Source organism: Marmota monax, unplaced genomic scaffold (genome assembly GCF_021218885.2).
Source record: "Marmota monax isolate L192 unplaced genomic scaffold, Marmota_monax_Labrador192_F-V1.1 WCK01_AAM20220418_F8-fsc00001, whole genome shotgun sequence".
Lineage (NCBI taxonomy): Eukaryota > Metazoa > Chordata > Mammalia > Rodentia > Sciuridae > Marmota > Marmota monax.
In genome coordinates, this window is record NW_026693777.1 from 52,954,380 (window position 1) to 52,975,839 (window position 21,460).

Consider the following 21,460-nt stretch of genomic DNA (forward strand, 5'->3'; position numbering starts at 1 on the left):
TACCAGTAAAGAACAAAAAAACGGGGGGGGGGGTACACTTATAAGGTTAAAAAGAATAAGAATGAACAAAAAGAAGCCAACATTTTGAAAACTGACTACACTTCCCTATTCCTCCATCATCAACCATAAAAACAGCTGTTCTCATTCCCAGTTAGATATTTTGGATCTCCACTATGTTAAATATCAATGTCTTTGCATATGTGTCTTAATGGTTTGCTTCCAGTTTTTCCCCTCCTTATTCATTCCTCACTAAATAAGCAAATATAAAGTCAGCTGATTAAAGGTCTCAATAACACTCTTGAATTAGATATCATATCTGAGATTTGTGTCAAAATAGTCTGAGGGATGCCAGGCACAGTGGCACACTCCTATAATCCCAGTGGCTCAAGAGTCTGAGGCAGGAGGATCACGCTTTCAAAGCCAGCCTCAACAATTTAGCAAGGCCTTAAGCAATTCAGCAATACCCTGTCTCAAAATAAAATATAAAATAAGGGCATAGCTCCAGTTTAAGTGCCCCTGGGTTCAATCCCTAGTATCAATTTTTAAAAAATGTCCACGGAAGGTAGGTATCAAGACAGATGAAACAAGATTATTCAATTTGACAATTGTTAAAGTGAGTGATGGGCACATGAGAACTCATTATACTTTTTGCCTTATATATGTTTGAAATTTTCCTTAATAAGGAATTAAAACAATTTGTCACTATTTACTTGTTTTCCCTCTCATAAGAAATAGGTTGTCCACCTATAAGTATATATATTGGCATTATTAACTGAGAAGCCATTTTGAAAAATGCTTGCTTTCTTTTTCCTTTTTCTTTTTTATATAGCTGGGGATTGAACCCAGGGATTCATACATGCTAAACAAGTGCCCTACTTATGAGCTATATACATTTCCAGTCTTTGACAAATGCTTTCTATTCAATAAAGTGATTCAAATAATAATAATTAAGACACACTGCTAAGTCTTGTCCTATTGGAATGAAAGATACATGAAAGTATTTCTAAAGATGACCTCAAAGAGGTACATAATCTGTACCTGATTGCTTGTTGATTAAAGAATTAACTACTTAATCAACTAACTCTTTTTGACCTAGGAGACTGGAAGGGTGGCAGGGGCAAGGATGGTATTAGGGGTTCAACCCAGTGGTGCTTTTCCACTGAGCTTCAAAAATTCCCAGACCTTTTTATTTTTCAAGATGGGGTTTTGTTAAATTGCTAAGGCTGACATGTGTATGTGCCATTATATCAGCTACCAATTAACTCAAGACTGGTAAATCTAGTGTTAAACATTAATTAAGAAATGAAAGGGGCTGTTGTGGCTCAGCGGTAGAGCACTCGCCTCGCACATGCGAGACCTCAGCACCACATACAAAAATAAACAAGTGAAATAAAGGTGTTGTGTCCAACTACAACTAAAAAATAAGTAAATAAAGAAAGAAAGAAATGAAGGGTAGTGAGGCACATGCCTATAATCCCAGCAACTTGGGAAGCTGAGGCAGGAAGCTCTCAAGCTCAAGGCCAGCGTGGAAAACTTCCTGAGATAAAAAGGGCTGGCTCAGTGGTAGTGCCCACCGCCCCCCAACCCCACCCCAGTACAAGGCAGTACAAGGCAGGCAGGCAGGCAGGCAGGCAGGCAGGCAGGCAGGAAGGAAGGAAGGAAGGAAGAAACAAAAGGTCCATGGTTCTTTTTGTTTTAATCACACACCAAGGTTCTAAAAGACAGTAGTCTACATTAAATACTGATATATTGTACTCTGAAGCACTGAGGCTTTAGAGTAAGGTATTTATTTCCAAATTCTGATGCCCACAATGGAATATATAATAGATATATTGATACTTGCTATTACATTATGACAGATACAAAAAAGAAAAAAATGCAAAAATAAATGAATAGATAAAAAGTACATAAATTTATAAAAAGGATAGAAACAATGAAAAACAGTAGAATACGGCCAGAGGCATTAAAAGAGCCATGGGAAATTAATATTGCTAATCGCAACTGAATACATACATATCCTCCAAAGAAATATTAACAGATGGGCCAATGGTTGAAGGGTTGTGGAGGGAGGACAGCACACACACAAAAAACAACGATCTAAGGAGTAGCTCTATTAATTGTGTAATCTTGAGCAAATCACTGGCATTGGATTAATCTCCATTTTCTTATTTGATTTGCATTTCCATTAAGAAGAGAAACAGTGTCAGTTGCAGTGGTGCATGCCTGTAAACCCAGCAGCTCAGGAGGCTGAGAAGAAGAATCACAAGTTCAAAGGCAGCCTCAGCAACTTAGCAAGGACTTAAGCAACTTAGAGACCTTGTATCTAAAAAAATAAAGAAAGGGATGGGGATACGGCTCAGTAGTTGAGTACCCCTGGGTTCAATCCCCAGTACCAAAAAATAAGAGAGAGAGAGAGAGAGAGAGAGAGAGAGAGAGAGAGAGAAGCAGTGAAGCCTCATTGAAAAGCTTGGGAAGCCCTATACCCCTTGCTCAAAATTATTTAGGTACTTGATCTACCATACTTAGACAGATGGTATTAGTAGAAATGTAAAAACTCAACTTCCTGAACTCTAAAAATGCCAAACTGCCCCTTCTTAACACTGAAATACCATGTACAATATCCACTGGCAAATAAAAAACTTACGAAAAATCCTTCAGATTTAAGAATTTAAAATGTATAGCTCCAGTTTCAGCATCATGGATTGAACTGCTTCTTTTTTCTTGGTACAACTCAGCTCTAACATATCTACTTAAGCTATACCCTCCTTACTTAGAAGAAGATCAGAGGCTTTCCCTGGATAGAGATAACGAGATAGTAAAGGGTATCAAAAAGAACATAAAGGGGAATTTATACAATAAAATTGCCTTTTCACAGATCAAGAGGAATGACTGAAAGCGCACAAAAAGAGAAAAGGACCCGTAAGGAAGTGTTAGGAACTAGTAATACACTCTCCTTTCATATGTGATTTTAAGATTAAAGAGTCTGAAGAATTTCCTCCTAAAGAAGTTGCTAAAACTTTTACCCATAGTACATCTAAAAGTAGTTCTAAATATTTATCTACAGTACTATTAATCTGAAGGAAGCAGACACCAAAAAGAATAGCAAGAAAATTATAAACCAGTAACACTTTTACAAAGAAAAGAATATATTTTCTTCCTTAAAAAAAAAAAAATTCTGGAAAGGCAGACAATTCATTTGGTTGCAAGAACAAGAAATATCAAAAAAAAAAAAAAAAATCATTTTCAAAAGCAAGTCTCACCAGGCATATAGGCTGATGCCTATAATCCAGCTACTAGGGAGGCCGATTCAGAAGGATTACAAGCTCAAGGACAGTCTCAGTAATTTAGTGAGATCTTGTCTCAAAAGTAAAAAAATAAAAAGGGCTGAGGATGTAGCTCAGTGGTAGTGTGCTCCTGGTACTGGGGCTCAATACCCAGTACCAATAACAAAAGAGTAAAGTATGAAATGGTACCTTTAATTTTAACCTGGTTCTCCCTTCTTCATCCAGCATTTCTTCATCTTCAAATTCATCTTCATAATACTGAGGATCAAAAGGTCTAAAAATTTTTTTAAAGTAAACTATTAATCATATTTTATAAAGAATATTACTGTTATATACAATGATATATCTTATTAATATACACCATTATATCCCAAAAAAATCAAAATAAAATTTCAAAATTATAATGGCCAAATGACTCCATGCTCAACTTCAAGGAAGTTTTCAAATTACCATAACTTCTTAAGATTTGGAGTTAATATATATTATTTGAAATAAAGTAAAAGTAAGGTTAAATGTTCAAAATATTTTTTATTCTTATGGAAATTTTCCAAAGAATAGGCCATGCTACTCTAACTTTCCACATCATTTTGCTTAGGGGAAAAAAACATTTAAATCACACAAGAACAATTAACTAAGATTACCTATAAGTAATGTTCAACTGTCCCTAACTATTATTAGCTTTTCTGTATCAACAATAGTTAATACAGTGGACATTTGTAGTTTCTCTAGCACATTTCATCACCCTCAATTTCAGTTTTTTTAGGGCTCACAAATTTTAAAGTGTCTTGAAGAATTTTGATGCCTATTAATTCATAAGCAAATTAAAATGTTAAATAATCAGAAGCATCAAAAGTCTTCCTTATTAGTAATCCATAATTTTTCTACATCAGGATGTTTGATTTGTTTTTCTCTGTGATATACAACCAGTTTTCCATTTCTATCATTGGCCAACTCAATGTATAATGAGAAAAATATCAACACTCCACATATTTCTATTCAACATCCAGAAAAAAATTTTAATTAATTCCCTTACCTGGGCTCTACACTGAGAAAGTTGGGCAGTTTAACAAAATATAAGTCATTTCCTAAATCAGTGTTTACTTTGGGTATTTCTACTTCTATTCTGGTCTCAGGAATTGGTTCCTCCTCCTGTTGATCCTGAGGCAATCCATTTTCATCCTAGTGAAAGAGTCATAGAATTTTAGAGCTTTCGGGGACCTTATTGACTCCCTAGTTGTCCTTCACACTTTATTCAGGTAAGCAAGAAATATTTTTGGATATCATTTTAGGGCAAAAGCAGTCCTAAGGGCTGGGAATATAGCTCAATTGGTACAGTGCTTGCCTTGTATGCACAAGGCCCTAGGTTTGATCTCCAGCATCATTAAAAAAAAAAAAAAAAAGTAGTCCTAAATCCCTATCCCTACTCAATTACCCTCAAAACACCTTAGGGGAAACAAAGCCATCAGTACAAGAAAAATATTTCATTTATGAAAAATTTATCTTCCAAATAATCATCAACAAAGTATAGCTAGGGGTATAGTTCCGTGGGAGAGTACTTGCCTGGCATGAGTGAAGCCTTGGATTCAACCCTCAGTTCCAGCCAAAAAAATTTTTAAAACCAGTATGAAAGTAATCATTACTTCAATATGAAGTCACTCTAGTAATCAAAGTCAAAGATACAGCATACATTTCTTTGCAAGAGCAAGAAAAACAAAAGTCAGTAGTTCTCAGGTCACAGATCCAAACAAGACTTGCCCCCTAAGGCAAAGCACCACCTCATGTTGGAAGGTTATTTTTACTCCTCCTTAGAATCAAGAATTTCCTACATAACTTAAGAAACTCATTTGTTTATCTTATTTTCCTACTACGATTCATTTATCAACTTCCTCTTCCTGGAGTAAGAGAGACCCTTCATCTGAATTTTTTGTTACTTGTTTATTTACCGGCAGTGCTGAGGATCAAACCTACAGGCATGCATGCTAGGCAAGCATTCTATGGCTGAACTACACCTCAGCCCACTTCTGAAACTTTTTACTTAACCTTAAATAAGGGGCTCAGCTCACATTAATCATTTTACTTACCACAGGTTGTCCTGGAGTAGGTGGTTTATCTTCTCCATCGCTCCCTGAAGATATATCATCTGCACCTCCAAATAGATCCATGGTTCCACTATTATCTTCAATGCAGAAAGAAAAATGTACAGAATTAATATCTATAACTAAGATTCTTCAAAGCTGATCACTTTAACATATCCCCAAGGTTTTTAAACTAGCACCAGAAAATCACCCAAAACACAACTCTGATACTAGCTTTCAAAGACCTGACTAGCCTACGTGTAGGGAGGGAAGGCAAAGCTGCATAAGAGACATTTCTTTTTCCTTCTATTTTCTGCATACTTATTTATCCACTTTTCCTTAACTCCCCAGGACACCTAATGTTTCTTCTTGTCTAGTTGGAGCTTAAGCACTCTGTATAAGCCTGTTGTCTATATAAGTCCCTCAAGTTTCAAAATTGTATATTCATATCTGCAGGACCCATCTTCACAAGAACATTATCTAGGTGCAGGCAAAAAACAATGAATGATAATTCATATAAACCAATCAACAAAGGTGGGCCAGAAAGCAGACTACTTGAAATTGGGATTATAGAAGTTACACTTATTAACAATGACATGGTCTAGGACATGGTTATTGAAAAAGGAGAAGCACGTGGAAGGCCAGGATATTGATGGTTCATCTATATGATAAAATCAGCAAAATTAAATTCTATTCACCCATTCTCATGCAGTTAAAGGGAAAAACAGGTATGGAAATACACATACAAAAGAAATAATTAGGAGTACCTTTTGGCACCTCAGTGTCACTATCTGCTTCTGAATCAGATGCAATTGCATTCTTGCGTTTCATCCGTAACACCTCATCTTCACTGTCACTGCCTCTTGCTGATTCTAAAAGAGTATAATTAGAAATTTTGCATAATCCCAACTGCATCATAACTTTGAATTTTGTTCTAAAAGTAACATTGGAAATATACAAATTGTGGTACATCCACAAAATGAAACACAATTTAGCAATACATAAGAACTATTGAGGGGCTGGGGATGTGGCTCAAGCGGAAGCGCGCTTGCCTGGCATGCGTGTGGCCCGGGTTCGATCCTCAGCACCACATACCAACAAAGATGTTGTGTCTGTCGAGAACTAAATAAATAAATAAATAAATAAATATTTAAAAAAAAAAAAAAAAAAGAACTATTGAGGCCGGGTGCAGTGGTGCATGCCTGTAATCCCAGCAGCTTCGGATGCAGAGGCAGGAGGATCATAAGTTCAAAGCCAGCCTCAGCAATTTAGGAAGGCACTAAGCAACTCAGAGAGACTCTGTCTCTAAATGAAATGCAAAATAGGACTGGGGATGTGGCTCAGTGGTGGAGTGTCCCTGACTTCAATCCCTGGTCATGTCCCCCAACCCCCATACCACCACCACCACCACCACCCCCCCACAAAAAAAAAAAAAGAAGAAGAAGAAGAAAGAAATATTGATATACTTAACAATTTGGCTAAATCTCAAATGCATTTTAGTGAAAGAAGCTAATATAAAAAGGTTACAAACTCACTGTCTGATTCTATTTATACAGCTTTCTCTGAGACAAAAATATAGTGAAAGAACAGATCAGCAGGTGCCAGAGGTTAAGAGTGAGAGGATATGAGAACAAAAGGGATAGCATGAGGAAGTTTTTTAGGGTAATAGAACTATTCTGTATCCTGACTGGTGGTGGCCACAGAAATCTATACAACATGTTAGTTAACACTAATAAAACTGTATACACAGACTGAAAAAACGGCTGGAGGTATATCTTAGTGCTGAGCATTTGCCTAGCATGAGCAAGACCCTGGATTTGATCCTTAGCATCGGAAAAAAAAAAGTATTTGAGTGTATATATATAATAAAATGAACAAATGAAAAATCAACTTGCTAGCCTCAGCAATTTACTGGAACCCTGTCTCAAAAAATAAAAATTTATGACTCATTATAGAAGAAAAGCAATGTAAAATTACTAGAAAGGGGGAAAAAAATATATCACTATTTCTAGTTCTGGTACAATTGTTTACCTAAAAAATTCATGAAAATCCCTAAACTAATACAGAACTACCAAGAGTTAAACAAAATAAGTAGCTGTATTCTCTTCTACATGTCCCCAATCTTGACTTACTTTGCTAGTATGAAGGATGTACTGTATGAGTCTTAAAAGATTCTGATAACAGTACAAATAATCTACCTAATCTGAACTAGTTATTAAGTATTAATATAAGGGGTCTGGGGATATCTCAAGTCAGTAGAGTGCTTGCCTCACATGCACAAGGCCCTGGGTTCAATCCCCAGCACGGACGGACGGAAGGAAGGAAGGAAGGAAGGAAGAAAGGAAGGAAGGAAGGAAGGAAGGAAAGAGAGAAAAGTATTAATATAAGGCAGTCTGATATTCTACACAGACCTATATCCATCTCTGGAAGTATTTTGCTTTCTCTCCTAATAATGCAAAAATATGTGTGTTTCTTTTTTCTTTTTCTTTTTTAGTTGTTGATGGACACAATAACTTTATTTAATTAATTTATTTTTATGTGGTACTGAGAATTGAATCTAGTACCACACACATGCTAGGCAAGCGCTCTATCAAGGAGTTACTGTCCCAGCTCTGAAAATGTGGTTTTGAATATTAATGAGGTATGTGGTCCAGGGAGAAAGATACTGCCATATTTAAACTCTCTAAGAAGATGGGAGGGCTGGGATTGTGGCTCAGCGGTAGAGCGTTCGCCTAGCACAGGCGAGACCCGGGTTCAATCCTCAGCAGCACATAAAAATAAAGGCATTCTGTTGTGTCCATCTACACCTAAAAAATAAATATTAAAAAAAAAAAAATGGAACTACCAAGAGTTAAACAAAATAAGTAGCTGTATTCTCTTCTACATGTCCCCATGCATGCATGCAGCACTGGGTTCAATCCTCAGCACCACACAAAAATAAATTATAAATAAAATAAAGGTATTGTGTTCATCTACAACTAAAAAAAATAATAAAAAATAAAAACAGAAGATGGGATGAAAATGTAATTAATATAATTGACCACCTACAAAAATGAAGCAATCCAAATATTACTTCAGAAAGACTTCAACCTAATTAAGGTAACTTTTATATAAAAGAAACATGATCTCTATTTTTTTTATATATTCCAGATGAAGATGTCTTAACTTCAGCAGAACAGTCTAAATAATAATCATAAAAGGGAGATCCAGAAGCTAAAGTTAGTCTGTTTCCTGTAGTATTTAGGGAATGAGTGTCATGACCCCAAGCTTCATAGGGTAGGAATGCATGGGCCAAACAGGCAACAGCTCAACTATCTGTTAAGCTCATCAGTCATATTTGCATTTTCTACACATTATGGTCCCCAGGCAAACTCCTGATTAGTATAATTTGGCATCTGCTGTAGATTTGCCCCTAGGGAAATACTATGCTTAGTGAAACAAATAATTTTGCAATTCAATTTTTATAATTAGTTTCTTGCAAATTTGAGTGAATTCCTTGGAGTCTGATCACCTCTAGTTTACCAAATTTTGGATCTGAAAAAGCTAAGTTGGATCAGTGCCCTTATTTCAGCACAACTAACTTACAGGGATATTTCAACAGTATTTAGTCTTTCCCCCAGAAAAATCTTGTCTCACATGAGATGAGCTTTTTAGTAACCCATGGAAATGGCTCCAATTCAATTAATTATCTAGTTCCTCTAGTACTGTACATCTCTCTGAGACTACTGTCTCTCTTTTTTTTTTAACTTCTGATCTATCACCAATGAAAAGAAGGGGAAGAGATAGAATAAACAGGAAGACCTAAAAGAAGCAAATTTCATAGAATGAGAAAATGTCAAAATGGAGGGACAGAAAGAAAAAAAGAGTAATGATGGAAATGAAAGAGAATAGGCCACTGCTATATCTGCAAGGTTCTAGTAAGTCATTTTGGTTTTCATAAGTGTATCACCTGATTTATGGTCCTGTTCCTCTTCATCATCTGAATGCCTACGGTCTTCATCTGAGGCCTGTGGCCTTTCATCATCAGAATTTTGCATTTTCTCCTCATCGGACATCTGTGGTCGTTCATCATCATCAGAATTCTGTTTCTCATCATCATTATCAGAAGCTGCTGGCCGCTCATCATCAGAATTAGCCTTTTCCTCCTCAGATAGCTGCGGTCTCTCATCATCAGAAAGCTGAGGCCTCTCCTCATCATCTGTGTTCTGCATTTTCTCATCATCATCAGAGTTTTGCAGTTTATCTTCGTCAGAACCTTGTGCTCTCTCCTCATCATCAGAATTTTGTATCTTTTCATCATCTGACTGGTCACTTTTGTCTTCTCTGTCCCATTTTTCATCATCTGAATGTGCTTTTTCCGAACCTTCAGCTTCTGAGTGATGGCTCCCTCCATCTGATCTATGACCTTCATCTTCATCATCATTATGGGCTTCTGATCCACTGTGCTGATCTACATCTGAAGGGTCATTGTCCTCATGGTCAGAACGCTCAGAGGCTTCTGATCTATTGTCTGACCTTTCAGAGTGATTATCACTGCCACTGTGATGAGAAGCTCCTTCATCCTCACTGTCATCTCCAAACAGTTCCTTATTATTTGGTTGACCTGAATCACCTCTTTCATCTTGATCACTTTCACTTCCAGAGGCATTACTGCCAGAAGCAGCATTCTCTTGATCAGAATCTGAGTCAGATCCAGAATCAGAATCTATGATATAAACATAAGGTAACATAAGGGTTATAAAAATATAAGGTAACATCAACCAAAAAGGGCAGAGTAAGGAACCCCAAAAGTTCATTCCAATATAACAGCCAGAAAGAAATTGGCAAAAAACTGTTAGAATCAACTTTCTCAGTAGTCTGGAGACTAACTAAAAGTTGCAGGAACCTGGGGAATGCTTAGTTTAAAAAAAAAAAATTAGCTAAATCTTGGTAAGAAAAAGAACTCTTGGTATTTTAGCTTACCTGGTCCTGTTCCCTAGCTCAACTCTGCCTTGAAGATAACAGCCCACATTTCTGGTACAGGGGCCACTACTGGAGGAAAGAGAATGGACCTCATTCACAAAGAATTGAAATTGTTAGTTTTGACCCCTCTGATGGCTCCCTGAAGAACTGGCTCAAAAAGTCGCCTTTATCTCACTTAACTTGAAACTCTCCCAGTGTTGACACAGCTACCTGGAGTTTGGCCAAAGCATTAAAAGGCAAATGTCCTAGTTGCCTCAGCCTGGGTCAATGGATAGCAGCTGGAACAAACAGTAGAATAATAAAAAACCTTGAGAGGAAAGGGCTATTTGCATGATGAAGAAAGAACTGAGAAGCTATGCTAAGCTCTCACCCTCTTCAGGCTCTGCACAAGCAGGGAAAGGGCAAGATTGTAAACTGCCTGGTTGAAAGCACGTTTAAATATTGAAAGCATGCCCCCAACACATACATAGAGCCAATCTCCAAAAAAACAGGAGGTTTTTGGTGGGTCTTAGGCATTTAAGAAAATTCCTATCCAAACACTACTGACCACTAAGGAACAGAAACTTCAGTGGCAATGTCCATCAAAATGTACAGATTTTACAAAATTAGATGAAAAGAACCACTAAATAAATGAACAACTACTGCTACAACAAACAGCAACAACAAATCCCAGGGAGGAGGGAGAATGATTGCTTGAGTTGTCATATTTTAATATATGAAATACCAGTTATCAATCAAAATAATAAGACATACAAAGAAACAAAGAATGGCCCATACATAGGACAAAGGTTAGAAACTGTCCCTGAAATAAAAAATTTCCCTGAAGAACAGATATGAAAATGATGTATTACGAAACAGAATATTAATAGAGATAACTATGAAAAATAACTAAACTGAAATTCTGGAGTTGAAAAGTACAATAATTAAAATGAAAAAGTCACTAGAGAGGTTCAAGCAGTAAGAAAATAGTAGGCATTTCAGATTATCCAGCCTAAGAATCAGAAAAAAACAAAGCCTAAAAGACTTGTAGAAAAAAAAATTATACAAGGACACAAAGTACAAGAACATGCAAATAAAGGAATCCCAAAGATAAAGGAGAAGGAGGTAGAGAGGATATTTGAAGAAATGATGGCTGAAAATTTCCCTAATTTAATCTACATTTCCAAGTAGGATAAACTAAACAGATCCATACCTAGCCATATAGCTATCAAACTGCCAAAGACAAAGGATTTCAAAAGCATCAAAAGAGAAGTAAACTATCCTACACAAGAGATCCCTAGTAAGGATAACAGCTAAAATTATGAAAGCCAAAAGGCATCCATTGAATGACATATTCCAAGTGCTGACATAAAAAGTATTGATAAGGACAACAATAGATGGAACAATTGTATATTGCTAGGGATAATGTAAAATGGTTCAGTCACGGATTGGGTACATAGATCAGTGGCTGAGCAGTTGCCTAGCATGCTCTAGCCCTGGTACAATCCTCCGATACCATTCCAATTTAAAAAAATGGGGGTGAGGGTGGGGTTGTGGTTCAGCAGTGGAGCACTCACCTAGCACATGCGGGGCCCTGGGTTCAATCCTCAGCACCACATAAAAATAAATAAATAAAATAAAGGTACTATATCCAACTACAACTAAAAAAATACATTGCTGGTGGGACTGCAAATTGGTACAGCCAATATGGAAAGCAGAATGGAGATTACTTGGAAAACTGGGAATGGAACCACCATTTGACCCAGCTATCTCACTCCTCAGTCCATACCCAAAGGACTTAAAAACAGCATACTACAGGGACACAATGTTTATAGCAGCACAATTCACAATAGCTAAATTGCAGAAACAACCTAGATGTCCTTCAGTAGATAAGTGAAGTTAGCCAAGCTCCCCAAAAACAAATGCCAAATGTTTTCTTTGACATAAGGAGGCTGATTCATAGTGGGGTAGGGAGGGGGAGTATGGGAGGAACAGAAGAACTCTAGAAGGGCAAAGGGGTGAGAGGGGAAGGGAGGGGGCATGGGGTTAGAAATGATGGTGGAATGAGATGGACCATCATTATCCAAAGTACATGTATGAAGACACAAATGGTGTGAATATACTTTGTATACGACCAAAGATATGAAAAATTGTGCTCTACATGTGTAATGTGAATTGTAATACATTCTGCTGTCATATATAACAAATTACAATAAAAAAATTTTTAAAAAAAAGTTTAACCACTATCGAAAACAAGTTGGCCATTCCTCAGAGCCAAGCAAAGAATTACCTTATAACCCCACAATTCTACTCCTACTCAAAAGAATTGAAAACAGACACTCAAACAAATGCTTATATGTGAATGTCCAGGATAGCACTATTCAAATGACCAAAAGGTATAAACAACCCAATGTCCATTAACAAATGACCGCTTTAACAAATTTGGGATATATATGTAGAATGGAATATTGTTCAGTCATTGAAAAGAAATGGAGCCAGGTGCGGTGGCTCACGCCTGTAATCCCAGCAGCCTGAGAGGCTGAGGCTGAAGCAGGAGGATCGGGAGTTCAAAGCCAGCCTCAGCAAAAGCAAAGTGCTAAGCAACTCAGTGAGACTCTGTCTCTAAATAAAATACATAAAACGGGGCCAGGGATGTGACTCAGTGGTCGAGTGACCCTGAGTTCAATCCATGGTAACACCCCCCTCCAAAAAAAAGGAATGGAGGTGCCCAGGAGCATAGCTCAGTGGTACAGCATTTGCCTAGGATGCTCAAGGACCTGGGTTCTATCCCCACATCTCAAACAATTAAAAACAAAAAAGAAATGAAGTACTGATATATACTACAGTGCTTCAAAAACAGTATGCTGGTGGAAGAGGGCAAACACAAAAGTTCACATTATGTGATTCCACTAAATGAAATTTTCAGAAAAAATAAAAATAGATACAAAAGCAAGTAGAGGGTGACAGGGGTTACGGGAAGGAGCAAATGAGGAGTTAAGTACTTACTAGACATGAGGCTCTATTTTTGAACTAGAAGAGGTGGTGATTATACAGCATTATAAATGTTCAAAATATAACTGAATTGTTCACCTTAAATGACTAATTTTATTATGTGCATTTGTTCTAAATAAAAACAAACCGAAAAAATGAAGACATTCTCAGATTAACAAAAATTTAGAATCTGGCCAGGTGTGGTGGTGCGCACCTGTAACCCCAGTGATTTAGGAAACTTAGGCAAGCTGGAGGCCAGTCAGGGAAACATGGTGAGACCTGTCTCAAGTTTTTAAAAATTTTTAAAAAGGGCTGGGGATGTAGCCTAGTGGTAGGGCATCTCTGGGTTCAATCCCTAGTAGAACAGGGGAAGCAAAATGGCAGAAGTCCATCAATAATTATTTCTTTAAATGCAAATGGATTAAACTTTCCAATTAAAAAACTGAAATTAGAATGGATTGAAAGTGATCCAAATACACACGTGCGCTTACACACACACACACACACACATACACACACACACACATTATCTACAAGAGACTCACTTTTGAACTAAACACTCACATAGTTAAAAGTGAATGAGTGGAAAAAGACCCCACAAAATAGTAACCAAAAGAGAGCTGTGACTGCTATACTAACATTAGACAAAATGGATTTTAAAGCAGAAATTGTTACAAAAGACAAAAAGTGTGTTACAAAATGATAAAAGGGTCAATCTATCATGAAGATGTAACAATTACATATAACCTAAAAACTGACAGAATTAAGGGGAGACGGGTAGATTGATAGACATAATAGTTGGGAAGACTTCAGTATCCTTTCAATAATGGATAGAACAATTAGATGAAAGGTCAATAAAGAAACAGAGGAGAGGACTTGAACAACACTATGAACCAACTAGACTTACTAGGCATCAAAAGCACACTCCACCCAATAAAGGCAGAATATACATTTTTCCCAACTTCATATAGAACATTTTCCAGGACAGACTATGTTAGGACACAAAACAAGTCTCAATAAGTTTGTTTTGTTTTGTTTCTCAGTAAACTGTTTTTGTAGTTTTTGTTTTGTTACTGGAGATTGAACCCAGGGTGATTTGCCACTGAGCTACATCCCTAGTCTTTTATTTTATTTTAAGATGGTCAAAGTTGCCAAGGCTGGCCTTGAACTTTCAATCCTCCTGCCTCACTAGGATTACAAGTATGTGCCACTGCGCCTGGCTTAGTGAATTTTTAAAGACTGAACTCTATTCCCTGATTACAATGGAAGGCAATTAAAAATCAGTAACTGAAAGAAATAAGAAAAATTCACAATACATAGAAATTAACAACATACTTTAGAAAAACTGAAAACTAAGGAAGAAATCACAAGGGAAATTAGAAAATATATGAGATGAATGAAAATTAAAACACAGATGTACGTTTTGGGGCTGGGGATGTGGCTCAAGCGGTAGCGCACTCGCCTGGCATGCGTGCGGCCCGGGTTCGATCCTCAGCACCACATACAAACAAAGATGTTGTGTCCGCTGAAAACTAAAAAAATAAATAAATTTAAAAAAAAAAAAACAAAAAAAACACAGCATTAACAACACATAAGTGATACAGAAAAGGCAGTACTCTAAGGAAAATTTACAGCTGTAAATATCTACATTAGAAAGGAAAACTCTCAAATCAACAACCTTAGGATTCAGAAAAATGAAACTAAACCCAAAACAAGTAGAAGGAAAGAAATAATAAAGATTAGCAAAGAGATAAATGAAATAGAGAATAGAAACACAATGAAAAGAAATCAATGAAAAATCAATGAGATTAAAAAGTTCATTCTTTGAAAACACCAACAAAATTGGCAAACCTTTAGCCAGACTGACAAGGAAAAAAGGCAGAAGACTCAAATTACTAAAGTAAAGAATAAAAATGAGGACCTTACAAAAATAATGACTATACAAGAGTTCTATAAACAATTATATGCCATCAAACTAGAAAACTTAAATGAAATAGATTAATTCCCCAACGCACAAAAACTATTACAAATGATTCAAGATGAAATAGAAAATCTGAATAGACCTATAACAAGTAGTTTGAATCAGTAATAGGAAATCTTCCAACAAAGAAAAGCCCAGGACCAGATGGCTTTACTGGCAAATTCTATCAAAGGCTTAAAGAAGAATTAACACCTATCTTTCTCAATTCTGCCAAAAAACTGAAGTGGAGGGAACACTTTTAACTTATTCCTGATGAGAAAACTAAGACATCATTAAGAAAACTACAAACAAATATCCCTTAAGAATACTAGTGCTAAAATTAATTTTAAAATACTAGCAAATCAAATCCAACAGCACATACACTGTAACTAAGTGGGATATATTTTAGCATCACAAGGGTGGTTCAACATCTAAAAATCAATTAAAGTGGAACCTTATATCAAAAATGAAGAAAAAAAATTGTGATTTTTTTTAAATGTTTTGTCTGCACTTTAAGTGATGCAAAAAAAAAATCTGATAAAATTGAACACACTTTCATTATAAAGCCACTCGACAAATACAGAAGGGAACTTTCTCAACCTGATAAAGAGCATCTACAAAAATCCCACAGCTAAAACCACAGTAATGATGAAAACCTAAATGCTTTCTCCTAAGGTCAGGAACAAAACAATAATTTCTACTTTCACCACTCTTAGCTGTGCAAAAAATACTAGTAAGGGCAATTAGGTTAAAAAAAAGAAACAAAAGATATCCAAACTGGAAAGAAGTATTAACAGAGGACATGATCTTTTATGTAGAAAATCCTAAAAATCCACCAAAGAACTGTTAAAACTAATACATTCAGTATGGGTGCAGGATGAAAAATCAACATATCAAAATCACTTGTATTTCTATACACCAGCAACAAACAATCTAAAATAAAATTAAAAGAACAATTACACTTGTAATAGTATTCAAAAGAAAAAAAATAAGTCAGGCATTACAGGTGCATGCCTGTAATCCCAGCAACTCAGAAGGCTGAGGCAGGAGGATCCTTAAGTTTGAGGCCAACCTCAGCAACTAACTTAAACCCAGTCTCAAAATAAAAAATATAAAAGGTTAGGTATCTAGCTCAATGGTAGAGTGCTCTGGGTTCAATCCCTAATACTACCACCAAACAAACAAAAAACGTAATAAATTTAGTTCAGAAAGAGCAGGATCTACACAAGAAAAATTACAAAACACTGTTGAAAGAATAAAGAAAGACCTGGCACATTTACACAAGAAACACATTGGGTCTAGATAGGAATTCTACCAATTGTTATCATGAGAAACTTGTCAGATGTAGTAATTTCCCACAACTCTCATAGCCCATAGAACTCTCATTTCTCATAGAAATGAAATATGCTAGGCATCAGAGCAATTACCCTGTTACAGTCACACTATCTTCAGGACCAACAGCAATCTTCAAGGACAGCACACCAGATTTGGAAGTAAATCCTAGAGAATCCATTTATATAATAGTAAGATAGAAAAAAGCTGCAATGGACTTAGAAGAAGGTTAAAACTTTTTTAATTAAAAAAAATATGAAATCCAGGGCTGGAAATGTAGCTCAGTGGTAAAATTCTTGCCTACCATGCATGAGGCCCTAGGTTGGAGCCCCACTACAGAAAAAAATAAATAAATAAATAAATAAAAGAAGAAAAAAGAAAACCATGAAACCCAGGGAACCAACCATCTTTACACATCACTTCCTTTTACAATGAGTTTGCAACGGAAAATTGCAGGGTACATCTTATTAAACGATTGCTTCTACCCATCCAATTATTTATCAAATATGCACTAAGTAGTAATGTAAACTAAGGGGGAGACTATATTTTAATCCCCAGCACTCAGTAAAGTAACTGGAATATGATATAGATCAATAAACAACTTCGTGTAAGTCATGAGAGAGCTCACATAGAACTGTGCCTTGAAGGAATGTAGATAAGAAAAAACGAGGGTGAAAGTAATGAAACAAGAGTTAGTATACGGGCTCTATTCTTCCATACTTCCTAACTAGGATCTCCTGGATAACTGTCTGGGTAGTGCCCTCACGCTAGAATTCAGTTTTATGTACCTCCACCTAGTGCTCCCTTCACTACACTTTATAAAATTAAGTATAAGTGAACTTGAAGAAAATAAACAAGTGTGTTGGGAGGGGGACAAAACAATGCACTTAGCTAAGAAAGAAATACATGTAGGTACACTACTTTGAGCATGGAGGATTGCAAGAATTCTGAACTTGGTCTTGGGCCCTTTTTCACTTCAAATTCTTTCTATTCTATCTTTCAAACCCAAATTCCCACCATTTCCGTGGCAAAAAACTTCCATCCACCATAAACACACATCCATTCATTCGTTTCATCAGCAAATCTTTCATCACTCCTCTCCAAACAGACCCAATATGCTCCCCAAAAACTAATATCACAGACTAAGGAAATTCTGCCGTTTCTACACATTCTCCAAAGATACCCTACTTCCCGTGCATAACGCCTAACGCGTAGCTCCATCCTGGTCCCCTTCCCAGACCCCTCATCCAGACATCTCGTGCTCCCCAACACACCAAGCTCTGGTTTCACTCCAGAGGACAGTTTGAGTCCCTCGGTAAACTCGTTTACCTCAAACCCGTAATCTTAAGCATCTCATTTACATTCATTCACAAACAACCCTTTCTCGCTGGCCTGTGCAAGGCAGGACAGAGCAAGACCGTAAAGTTCTTCCCTGGGCTGCGCAGGCTCGCCCGAGCCTCCTTCACTGCCCCGAGCCCCCGGTACTCCCCAGGCACCGCATGCTCCTAAGTCACCAGAACCTGGAGGCGCAGACTCGGCGTTTGTCTCTCCATCCCCGCCCGCCGGGAGAGGATGGCACCGCCAGGAGTGCAGGGGGCGCTGAGGCAGGAGTGGAGGAAGCGCCTTCATGCTGGCGGCGCCGGAGCCTCCGCAGACCGGAACCGGACGGCTGACGGGCTCCCACCGCTCACCCCTCCTCCGAAGCCCAGCCGATCCCACCTTTACGCTCGGCTTCGCTTTCAGCGTCGCTCCCGAAGAGATCCTCCATATCCGCCATTGCCGCGAACCTCCACTGCTGCCTCAGCTGGGGGCGGCTCCGCGCCTCTCTTTACGACACGGAACAAACGAAACGCGACAGTGTCGCAAAGATTTGATTAAAGGACTTCTTTCCTACTGTGACCTAGTTTTCGCGTCCTCTCAGTAGGCAAGCTCCGCCCTTTCGTCAATATCTGTGCCTGTAGGCGGGGATTCTTGTTCCGCGCGGGGACAGTGGGTGAAATTTGGGGCTCTCGGGAGAAGGGCCTCCGTCTGGGTTAAACCTACTACTTGAGCAGGCCTGAAGCCCTGGCTTCCATTCTTACCAGGGGCTCTCAAATGTCGTTGGTCTCAGAACTTTTCTACCCTCTTAAAAATTGGAGGTTTCCAGAGACTTTTTTGCTATGTGGATTATAGCTATTGATATTTACTATAGTAATTAAAGCAAAAATATTTAAATATTCATTTAAAAAATATATGTTGCTCGCCTGTACTCTTGTGGACTGGGGAGGCTGAGGCAGGATGTTCAAGTTCGAGACCAGCCTAAGCAATTAAGCGAGACCCTGTTTCAAAATTTTAAAAAGGGCTGGGGGGATGTAGCTTAGTGGTAGGGTGCCTTAGGGTTCAATTCCCAGTACCACAAAATAAGTAAACATGTTAACAAATTGTTTTTTAAACTTTAAATGACTGTTTTCTTTTTTAAAAAATTACAGATTTGAAGTTGTCTTTTAATATGTGGCTTAAGACAGCTGAATTCTCATTCCTATTTCTGTATTCAATCTGTGGGAAATGTTTAGGCTAAACTGAAACATGTTGGAAAATCTGACCTCAGACAGACAGATGTGTGTATTTGGAAAAGGAAGGCTCTCTTGATCCCCTGAAAGAGACTTCTTCTAACCATTTTTTGTCAACCCACTTTTTCTTTCTTCCTTTTTTTTCTAGAGAGAGAAGAGAGAGGGGGAAGAGGGAGAGAGGAGAAGGGGAAAGTAAGAGCTGTCAACCCACTTTTTAACCAGCACAGCTTTACAACAGTGTTTCTTTTTCTTTTCTTCCCCCCCCCCCAACACAATGCCTTTATTTTTATGTGGTGCTGAGGATCAAACCCTGGTCTGGCCAGTGCCAGGCAGTGCTCTACCGCTGAGCCACAATCCTAGCCCAACAACAGTGTTTCTTAAACATCATAAAGTTTCCATCCTAACCTGTTTTATGTACATACTATGTAAAATTGAAACAAATGTTTCATGAAACATTATTTCCCTTGATACTGAGATGAATTCTGAGGTTTCCTATTCTATTATATTCGATTCCATTTTGGTTTTGTGTTTTTAAAATACTAATAGGCAGTACAACCCACTACATTGATTTTATGACTTTTAATGGATTGCAACTGGCAGCTAGTAAAACTATTCAGAGGATTTTTTTGTTTAACAAGAAAAGTCTGATTTTGGTAGGAAATGTTACTACAGATGTACATTATAGGCCAACAATAATTGAATTTCATGAATGGTCAGTGTTTGGTAAATTCCCTAACTTTACAGGGGCTCAAAGAAATATTTGCACATTAGAGAGTCAGGTCTCTTCAGGAAACTTTAATTAAATTTCAGTTATTAAAGAAATAGATATCTCCAAAGCAATCCTTAGCAAGAAGAGTGATGCAGCTGGCATCACTATGCCAGACCTTAAACTATACTACAGAGCAATAGTAACAAAAACAGCATGGTGTTGGCACCTATAATAGACTGGTAGACCAATGGTACAGAATAGAAGACACAGAGACAAACCCAAATAAATACAGTTATCTTGGGCTGGGGATGTGGCTCAAGTGGTAATGCGCTTGCCTGGCATGCGTGCGGCACTGGGTTCGATCCTCAGCACCACATACAAAATAAAGATGTTGTGTCCGCTGAAAACTAAAAAATAAATATTAAAAAAAAATTCTCTCTCTCTCTCTCTCTCTCTCTCTCTCTCTCTCTCTCTCTCTCAAAAATAAAAAATAAATAAATACAGTTATCTTGAACAAAGGAGCCAAAAACATATATTGGAGAAAATATAGCCTCTTCAACAAATGGTGCTAGGAAAACCAGAAATTCACATGCAGCAAAATGAAATTAAGCCTGATCTCTCACCATGCACAAAACTTAACTCAAAGTACATCAAAGACCTAGGAATTATACCAGTGATCCTGAATCTAATAGAAGAAAAAGTAGGCCCAAATCTTTATCATATCAAATTAGGCCCCAACTTCCTTAATAAGACTCCTAATGTGCAAGAAGTAAAATCAGGAATCAATAAATGGGATGGATTTGAACTAAAAAGCTTCTTCTCAGCAAAAGAAACAATCAGTGAGGTGAATAGAGAGCCTACAGAATGGAAGCAAATTTGACCACATGCACATCAGATACAGCACTAATCTCAAGGATATATAAAGAACTAAAAAATCTTAACACCAGAAAAACAAATAACCCAATCAATAAATGGGCTAAAGAATTGGACAGACACTTCTCAGAAGATAATATACAATCAGTCAACAAATATGTGAAAAACTGTTCATCATCTCTAGCTATTAGAGAAATTCAAATCAAAACTACGCTAAGATTTCATCTCACACCAGTCAAAATGGCAGCTATTAAGAATACAAACAGGGGCTGGGGATGTGGCTCAAGCGGTAGCACGCTCGCCTGGCATGCGTGCAGCCTGGGTTCGATCCTCAGCACCACATACAAACAAAGATGTGTGTCCGCCGATAACTAAAAAATAAACATTAAAATTCTCTTTCTCTCTCTCTCTCTTTAAAAAAAAAAAAGAATACTAACAGGGCTGGGGTTGTGGCTCAGCGATAGAGCACTCACCTTCCACGTGTGAGACCCTGGGTTCAATCCTCAGCACCACATTAAAAAATAATAATAATAAACAAAATAAAGATATTGTGTCCATATATAATTTAAAAATTTTAAAAAAGAATACAAACATAAATAAGTGTTGGCAAGGATGTGGGAAAAAAGGCACACCCATACATTGCTGGTGGGACTGCACATTGGTGCAACCAATATGGAAAGCAGTATGGCGATTCCTTGGAAAACTTGGAATGGAACCAACCACCACTTGACCCAGCTATCCCACTC

The 21,460-nt window shown here is 37.5% G+C and overlaps 1 protein-coding gene across 2 annotated transcripts in view; it reads right to left on the minus strand.

Annotated features, from left to right (window-relative positions):
* Positions 1–18,451, minus strand: part of LOC124104586 (RNA polymerase-associated protein LEO1) — a 30,075-nt gene extending 11,624 nt beyond the window's left edge. For both annotated transcript variants that reach the window (XM_046461608.2, XM_046461610.2), the window contains exons 1-6: positions 18,303–18,451; positions 9,309–10,064; positions 6,127–6,231; positions 5,366–5,460; positions 4,318–4,463; positions 3,474–3,558 (exon numbers count right to left, since the gene is read on the minus strand). In XM_046461608.2, coding sequence (XP_046317564.1) covers positions 3,474–3,558; positions 4,318–4,463; positions 5,366–5,460; positions 6,127–6,231; positions 9,309–10,064; positions 18,303–18,360 — 1,245 coding nt within the window. In that variant the 5' untranslated portion in view covers positions 18,361–18,451. The remainder of the gene's footprint in view (positions 1–3,473; positions 3,559–4,317; positions 4,464–5,365; positions 5,461–6,126; positions 6,232–9,308; positions 10,065–18,302) is intronic.
* Positions 18,452–21,460: the final 3,009 nt, after the last annotated feature.